The 9213-nt window shown below is 22.7% G+C and overlaps 1 protein-coding gene across 2 annotated transcripts in view; it reads left to right on the top strand.

Annotated features, from left to right (window-relative positions):
- Nucleotides 1-9213, top strand: part of LOC117181471 (DDB1- and CUL4-associated factor 12) — a 251124-nt gene that overhangs the window by 19255 nt on the left and 222656 nt on the right. For both annotated transcript variants that reach the window (XM_033374162.1, XM_033374163.1), the window contains exons 4-5: nt 7989-8273; nt 8836-9001. In XM_033374162.1, the coding sequence (XP_033230053.1) occupies nt 7989-8273; nt 8836-9001 (451 nt within the window). The remainder of the gene's footprint in view (nt 1-7988; nt 8274-8835; nt 9002-9213) is intronic.

The following is a 9213-nucleotide window of genomic DNA, read 5'->3' as shown; positions in this document are numbered from 1 at the left end:
ATTGAGTTATTTTGTGGATAATTCGTTGGTTTTGGTTGAATTCCATTATTTTTTATTAAAAATTTTAATCTTTGTTTGAAATAAATTTTTTGTTCCGAATTCATCTTTTTCGAATGAAGATTTAATTACTTGGTTAAGAATTTTTTTTTAAATTAAATTTTGTTGTTGAAGATTCATCATTTTAATTAAAAATTCATCTCCTTGGTTAAAAATTGAGTTATTTTTTTATTAAAAAATTAAATTTTGTTTGTTTCAGATATCAAATAATACATTTTTTTTACTCTGAATTCCTTTTTTTTAATGAAAATTTAAATGATTGGTTAAGAGTTACTCTTTTGTTAAAAGTAAATTTTTTGTTGTTAAAAATTCATCATGAAGAAAGTTGTATCATACAAAAAAAGCGAATTTTGAAGAAAATACGTAAATTTTGAAACAAATAGTTGGATTTTTAATGATAAAGTATCAAATTTCATGTTAAAATATAAATTTTTAACAAAATATGAAATAGTTAAATTTTTAGTTAAAAAAATTAATTTTCAACCCAAAAAAAATCGAATTGTCAACTAATTACTGGAATATTTAATCAAAACGGATTATTTTTTGATTGAATAATTTAATTTTTAACTAAAATAATGAAGTTGATTTCAAATAAAAAATTTGGAAGCTTTTTAAGAATTGTGAAAGGTTTTAAAAGAATAAAAAAATTATTCTCTTAAGATTCCTAGGTAAATTAAAAATATTTTTTTTATTTTTAATAATTCTTTTGAGAGAATACGTTTAAAAAAATTTCAAAACAGCATTTGGAATATTTTTAAGTAGTTTTTTGCAATTTCCAGGATTTTATAAAATAATGATTCAAATTGAAAAATTATTTTCATATTTTCTAGGAATCTTAAGAAACGGTTTTTATTCTTTTAAAGCCTTTCGCAATTCTTGAAAGGCTTCTAAATGTTTTATTTGAATTCTGTAAAAATGTACATTTTTTAAAATTATGCTGTGTTTATTAGTACCGAAATTTTGGTACGAATACCCGAATTTTTTGGGTAAACCAACCTTGTTTAAATTATTTGAAATAATTTGCAATTTGAAATTAGTTTTAAATCTTTTCAAAGCTTAAACTGACAAAAATTTTTTTCTACAAATAATAAGCAAGATTTTCTAAAAATTGTAAGAAAGTTCGATTCATTTAAAAAGGTATTTAGAAGTTCTTGAAAATTTAATTTCTTGGTTCAGTGTTACTCTTTTGTTAATATTTAATTTGCTGTTGTTAAAAATTCATAATTTTAATTGAAAATTCATCTCCTTGGTTGAAAAACGAGCTATTTTGTTAAAATTTCGTTGTTTATGGTTGAATTCTATTATTTTTTATAAAAAAATTTAATCTTCTTTGTTTGTAATGTCAACTAATATATTTTTTGTTCCGAATTCATGTTTTTTTAATGAAGATTTAATTATTTGGTTAATAGTTACTTTTTTGTTAAAAATTAATTTTTTGTTATTAAAGATTCATAATTTTAATTGAAAATTCAACTATTTGGTTAAAAATAAATTTAGGTTCAATATTTGGTTGAAAAATTATCTTTTTTATTTAATAATTTTGACTTTTTAGTAGAAATTAATTTTCTGGATTGAAAATTAATATTTTTGTTTGAAATTTAATAATTCTAGCTAAAGACTCATCATTTTAGTTGAAAATTAATGTTTTTGGTTTGAAATTCAACTATATCAGTTGAAGCTTGATCATTTTAGATAAAAAATCATCACTTTGTTTAAAAATGTAATCTTTTTTTAAAAACTAGTTTCGTTTTTTTTCCAAATTAGGTGTTTTTTAAACGGAAAATGCAACTTTTCCAATTAAAAATTACATCCTTTTAAAATTTAACTGTACAATTGTTGGCTGATAATTTTATCTTTTTAATTAAAAATTAATGCCTTTTTTATAAAATTTGACTTCTTTGGTAAACATTAATAACATATTTGTTTGAAAATCAATTTTCTTGATAAAAAAGTAATCTTCCCGTTTGAAAAAATTATCTTATTTGAAAATTAATTTTTTTTGTACCTAAAAATGCAAGTATTGCAATTAAATATTGATAATTTTAGCGGTTAATTTATCTTTTTGCTTGAAAATAAAACTACTTGGTTAGAATTTTAATTAAATTTCCTTTAAAAATAAATCTGTTTTTCTTTTTTGGAAAAATAAATTTTTTTAACTAAAAATTAAATTTTATCATTTTTTTCAACACTGAATAAAAGAAAAAATGTCTCGTTGAAAAGTCATACTTTTTGGTTGAAAATTCTGTTTTGTTAAAAACTTATATTTTGGTTTTGAAAAGAAAACTGAAATCTCTTCTGGATGAAAATTCAAACATTTTTTTGAAATTTGTAAATTTTTTAAATTACAAATGCATCTGTTTTAAGAGAAATTAAGTCTTTTTGGTTAAAAAATACAACTATTTGGCAGATAATTGAACAATTTGGTTCAAAAGTAATCCTTTTTGGTTAAAAATTCGTATTTTTGGATTGAAAATTCAATTTTTTTCGTAAAAATTTATTTTTGCTAAAAAATGCATATTTTTATATGGAAAAGTGAACTGGAATATTTTTTGGATGAAAATTTAACTATTTTTTGAAATTTTTTTTTTCTTAAATAAAAATTCATCTGTTTTGAGAGAAATTTATTCTTCTTTGGATAAGAATTCAACTATTTCGTAGATAATTCACAAATTTGGTAAAAATTCGTCTTTTTGGATTGAAATCTCAATTTTTTCGTAGAATCTTATTTCTTGTTTAAAAATTCATATTTAAATCGTGAAAAGACAACTAAAATCTTTTTTAACCGAAAATTCAACTATTATTTTGGAAATTTATCATTTTTATTTAAAAATTCGTCTATTTTAGTAGAAATTTCATTTTTTAATTTTATGAAAATGCAACTTTTTGGTTAAAAATTATTCTTCTTGGCTTGAATATTCAACTACTATTTTGTTTGGAAAATTCGGTTGAATCACTTTGCTAAGAATTTCTTTTTTTAGTTTTATATTTTTAATTGAAAATTAATCGATTTTACTTGAAAATCCACCTTTTTTTATTAAAAAATCATTTTCTTGGTTTGAATTTTCATTTTTGTTGAGTTAATGCATCAATTTCGTGAGAAATTAATTTTTTGTTTGAAAATTCCATTTTTGTATAAAAAATTCTTTTTTTGGCTTGAAGGTTCAAGAATTTAGATAAACTTTCATTTCTTTCTTAAGTAAAAAATCCTTATTTCTTAAAAATTAATTTAGTTTCTAAAATTCTTTTTTTTTGTATAAATTTCATCTTTTTTAATTGAAATATAAAATATGAAACTTTTTTTTTAGGAATTTGTCTTTTTAAATTGAAAATTCAACTATAATGTTCAAAATTTAATTATATTGTTGAAAATTCAGTTATTTTGTTAAAAAGACATCTTTTATAATGAAAATACATTTTTTTTGTTTAGAATAAATTAATAATTTTGACAATTTTATATTTGTATCTGAAATATTTAGAAACATTTAGAAACATTTGACTGTTAATTAAAAATTTTAATAATAAACAATTCTTTAATAATTTAAAAAAGAAAAAAGTATTTAAAACTAAAAGAAAAACTTTCAACGTTACAATTTTAATCGTTAAATGTGAAAAGTTTTAATTTGTAAGTAAAATTGTTGAATTTTGATTTATAAATAAATTTTGAACACCTATTATTTCTAGAAAAATTGTAGTAATTTGAAAAGATATTTAAAAGTTCTGAAAAAATTGCCTAATTTAATAAACATTATAGATTTTTGCAGATTTCAAACAAAAAGTGTAGAAGTTTGTAAAAATTTGGGAAAGGCTTAAAAAGAATAAAAAAATTTTTCTTAATATTCCTAGGAAAATTAAAAATGATTTTTTTTATTTTGAAAAAATAATTAGAAGAGAATATTTAAAAAGATTTCCAAAATTCTCAAAAATGAATCTGGTAGATTTTAAGGAAATATTTTTTATTTCGCAAGGATTTTTGTTTTGTAATTTTAGGAAAGATTTTCGGAAATATTCAAATAATTCTAGAAAATTTTTAGAAGTTCTGAAAAAATTCAAAAAGTAATTAAAAATTTAAAAAAATTTAAACATGTAGATTTTCAGGGTGTCCGTTGGACCGAAAACCGGGAAATGAGAGTGAATTTATTTTCCACCGTGAATTTGACAAATTTTTTGAAAAAAAATCTGTCCAACATTGATTTCAGCCGTTTTTTAAATAATTAGTTAAATTTTTATATTTCTCAATTATGATATCATTCAGTTTAGAATGCTTAATTCGAAAATCTTTCATATTTTCCATTTCAGTTTTTTAATTTTTAAGCGCCTATTTAATTTAAAAAATTTTTAAACTGCATTTTTAAAGAATTAAACAATTAAAAATTAGAAGCGTTTGAAATCGAAAATCTGGGATAAAAACAATTTTTAGTTGATCACCTTCATTTTTTGTTTTGTTTCTAAATTTTTTTGTATAAATTTCATCTTTTCTTGTTGAAATATAAAATATTTGAAATATTGAAATAATTGAAATATAAAAAATAAAATTAAAAAAAAAAGATTCCAGTTGACTTTTTGAGATAAAAATATGAATTTAAAAAAAAAAAGAAGAATTTTTACGAATAATTTGAATTTTCAATCCAAAAATACGAATTTCTAACCAAAAAGGATGACTTGAACAAAATTGTTGAATTATCTGTCAAATAGTTGTTTTTTATCCAAAAAGACGAAATTTCTCTTACAACAGATGAATTTTTAATAAAAAATTTAAAAGTTACAAAAAAATGTTTGAATTTTCATCCAGAAGAGATTTCAGTTCTCTTTCCAAACTCAAAATATAAATTTCAAAAAAAAAAGACAGAATTTTCAACCAAAAAGTGTGACTTTTTAACGAGACATTTTTTCTTTTATTCAGTTAAAAAAAATTAAATAATTTAATTGTTAGTTAAAAAAATTAATTTTCCAAGAAAAAAAACCAAATTTATTTTTAATGCAAATTTGATTAAAATTCTAACCAAGCATTTTTATTTTCAACCAAAAAGATAAATCAACTTCTAAAATCATAAATATTTAATTGCAATACTTGAATTTTTAGGCGAAAAAAAAATTAATTTTCAAATAAGAAGATTACTTTTCTACCAAGAAAAATGATTTACAAACAAATATATCAATTTTTAACAAAAAAATATCTATTTTCAAAAAAAAAATTGAATTCATAACAAAGAAGATTATTGTTTACCAAAGAAGGTAAATTTTATAAAAAATACTTGAATTTTAAATTAAAATGATGAGTCTTTAACTCGAATCATTAAATTTTAAACAAAAATATTAATTTTGAATCCAGAAGATTAATTTCTACTAAAAAGTCAAAATTATTAAATAAAACAGATAATTTTTCAACCAAATATTGAACCTAAATTTATTTTTAACCAAATAGTTGAATTTTCAATTAAAATTATGAATCTTTAATAACAAAAAATTAATTTTTAACAAAAAAGTAACTATTAACCAAATAATTAAATCTTCATTAAAAAAACATGAATTTGGAACAAAAAATGTATTCGTTGATATTTCAAACAAGGAAGATTTAAATTTTGAATAAAAAATAATCAAATTCAACCAAAACCAAAGAAATTTTAACAAAATAGCTCATTTTTCAACCGAGGAGATGAATTTTCAATTAAAATGATGAATTTCTAACAAAAGCAAATTAAATATTAACAAAAGAGTAACTCTTAACCAAGAAATTTGAAATTGAAAATGATTTTTCATTTTAAATAATTCTTTTATGAGAATATTCAAAGTGATTTTAAAACATTTCCAAAATTGACAACAGAGAATTAGGAATATTTTAAAGCAGTTTTTTTTTTAATTTCCAGGATTTTTTAAAACTGGTAGGGAAAAATTGGATAAATATATTTTAAAAAAAATCGAATTTTTACTACTAGTTAAAAATTAAATTATTTAGTCAAAAAATAATCTGTTTTGATTACATATTCCAGTAATTAGTTGACAATTCGATTTTTTTGGGTTGAAAACTGATTTTTTAAACTGAAAAGCTAACTATTTCATATTTTGTTAAAAAATATTATTATTGATTTTTTAAATGGAACTGTACTTTAAAATTTAAAAAGTGAATTATAATTTGAATTTACAAATATTTTCGGAATCAGTCCACAATTTTAGAATTTTCAGATTTTAAAGTTAAAAATTAATTTTTAAGTAACTTGCAAATAATATATTTATAATTATAGGCTTTTATTAAATTTTAAATATTGTTTCAATCTAAAATATTTTATTTTTAAACTATTCAGTTTGAATTTTTTATTTAAGAAAATTAACAATTACTTAATATTTAGAAATATCTGACTGTTCATTTAAAATTATTAATTGCAAATTAAATATTTAACAGTAATAAAAAAACTAAACTTTTAACATTACAATTTTAATTGTTCTATTTTTTAAAAAATTAATTTTTAATTCAAATTGTTGAATTTTGATGTGTCAATAACAATTTAATGCCTACAATTCTTAGAAAAAAATTGAGTAGGTTAAAGATTTATTTAGAAGTTTGGAAATAATTCAAAATTAATTTAAAATTCCAAATGATTTCAAATAATTTAAACATAGATTTCGGCAGATTTCGAACAGAAAATTTATAAGGTTTTGAAGAATTTTGAAAGGCTTCTGAAGAATTATTTTTATAAGAAAATATTTTTAAAGTTTTAGAAAGATTGACAAAATTATCAAAAATGAATGTGAAAGATTTTAAGAAAATTTCTTTAATTTTGCAGGAATTAAAAAAAAAAGTAGGAAAATTTCGAATAATTTAAAAAGGTGTTTAGAAGTTTTGAAAAAAATTCAAAAATAATTTCAAATTTAACAAAACTTAAAACAACATGTAGATGTTTCAAGATTTTGAAATAAATTTTGAAGCATTTTAAGGATTCTTAAACTATTTAAAATGAAAATAATTTAACTTTTAATTTAAGAAGTGTTCTCAGTTTATAAAAAATGTTATCGTTCAATTTGCAATCTTTCTAAATTAAAATTGCCTAAAAGAGTATAATTTTGAAAATAAATTCCTTTAATTTAAAATTATTCTGTTGAAGAGTTTTAAACTTCAATTTTAAAATTCAAGAGTTCCACTTTGAGTGGTTTCATTTAGAGCTCACCTTTTATTACTTTAAATGAACATTTTTTAGCTTTAGTGTTCAATTTTTAAAATTTCATTGACCCTGAAAAATATTCGTGAACCGGGAACTGACAGAGAATTTTTATCTTTGATTAAAACAGCCACCCTGGATTTTTAAAGATTTTGAAATAAAATTTGGAAGCTTTTTAAATATTTTTGTTTAAAATTATTTGCAGCTCAGTTTTTATTGCTTCAAATGAACAAATGTTTACCCTTCTAGTTCGAATTTTTTAATTTCATTCACCGCGAAGATTGTTTACGAACCGGGGAATGACCGGGATTTTTTTTTTCTTTGAATAAAACGGCCACCCTGAATTAAAGATTAGATTAAGGCCATGTGACGAGTGGGTCACGTGACCAGATTCCTACCTTACCGCCACTTTCTTTATTTCCCAACTTATTTTCACACGAAGCGCCTCATCAATTTGAAAATGTGTAATAATAAATAAGAAGCACTAAGAAAGGTGGTTCTGGCCCTAAATTTTAATAATTATTTAAAAAATTATTTACAACAAAAAACTTTTTTCATGATTATAAAAATTTAAGACCAGACACATGTTTATTGGTGCTTCTTATTTTGTTTTTCAAATTTTCAACTCGATGTGGCGATTCGTGTGAAAATAATTTGGGAAATAAAAAAGTGGCGGTAAGGTAGGAATCTGGTCACGTGACCCAGTCATCACATGGCCTTAAAGAAAGAAAAGAGGAAAGGAGCAAGGCAGAAATGAAAAAAGAATGACGAATTTTGTAGGTTGATCCAGCCAGTTTGTGTAAAAGAGTGTCGAGCAGCCCAAAAAGTACGAGCATTGGCATTCAATAAAGCCTATAAAGAAATTGCTGCTCTCTCGCTAAACAGCTTTATACATATCTGGACAGCCGAAACGTTTCGACAGAAAATTTCGCGAAAACTGCCGGCTTGTCAGGAAAATGTCTGCATGGCTGTGCAAGACAAAGGAATTTACGCAGTTGGCTGCCGTTCTTACACTCTACTTCTCGACGCGAGAACGTTGCAGTCGATTAAGAAAATACCATCTCGGTATGTAGCAATAAATAATTAACCAGATTGTCTACCAGACGGATATTTTTTTATTCCTGGGGTTTTCCTGGTAAAGAAAATTTCCGGTAGACACTTATTTAGCCTCGAGAGTTAATTTATTTTTTGAAAATGGTTTTAAAAAGAAATTAAGGGCCTTAAGGCCATCTGACGAGTGGGTCACGTGACCAGATTCCTACCTTATCGACACCTTTTCTGTTTCCCAACTTATTTTCAAACGAAACGCCACATCGAGTTGAAAATTTGAGAAACAAAATAAGAAGCACCAATAAATATGTGTCTGGTCCTAAATTTGTATAATTATGAAAAAAGCAAAACAAAAAATATGTTTACAAAAAAAACTTTTTTCATAATTCTAAAAATTTATGACCAGACACATGTTTATTGGCGCTTCTTATTTTGTTTTTCAAATTTTCAACTCGATGTGGCGTTTCGTTTGAAAATAAGTTGGGAAACAGAAAAGGTGTCGAGAAGTTAGGAATCTGGTCACGTGACCCACTCGTCACATCGCCTTAACGAAGATAAAAACTTATTTTTTTTATAGGTACAGTGGTTGCAGCATAAGGTCTGTAAGTTTTCAAGGTTCGGTTCTAACAATAGGAACGGGTCTCGGAATGCTGATGTTTTACGACATCAAGGCTCAAAAGTACTTAGAATCTTCGATCAACTCCAACCGAACTGTTGTTCTTAAGGCATCGAAAGGATATGTGGTGAGTTTTTTTCTCGCCCAATTTGTTTTTCTTCAGGCCTTGGACTCAATATTTTACACTTTTTTTCAGGATGCCACTATTTGACTAATATTTTTTTGTCTTTCACTAGACTTTTACGAGGGTAGTTCAATAAGTCCTTAGAATGAAGTATAAAAACAATTTTTTTTGGGTAAATTTTTTTTTATTTTTCAACATAATCTCCTTGGAGCTCT

Source organism: Belonocnema kinseyi, chromosome 10, assembly GCF_010883055.1.
Source record: "Belonocnema kinseyi isolate 2016_QV_RU_SX_M_011 chromosome 10, B_treatae_v1, whole genome shotgun sequence".
Taxonomy (NCBI): Eukaryota; Metazoa; Arthropoda; class Insecta; order Hymenoptera; family Cynipidae; genus Belonocnema; species Belonocnema kinseyi.
Note: the sequence above shows the minus strand (reverse complement) of the source record. Positions and strands in the feature narration are given on the sequence as shown.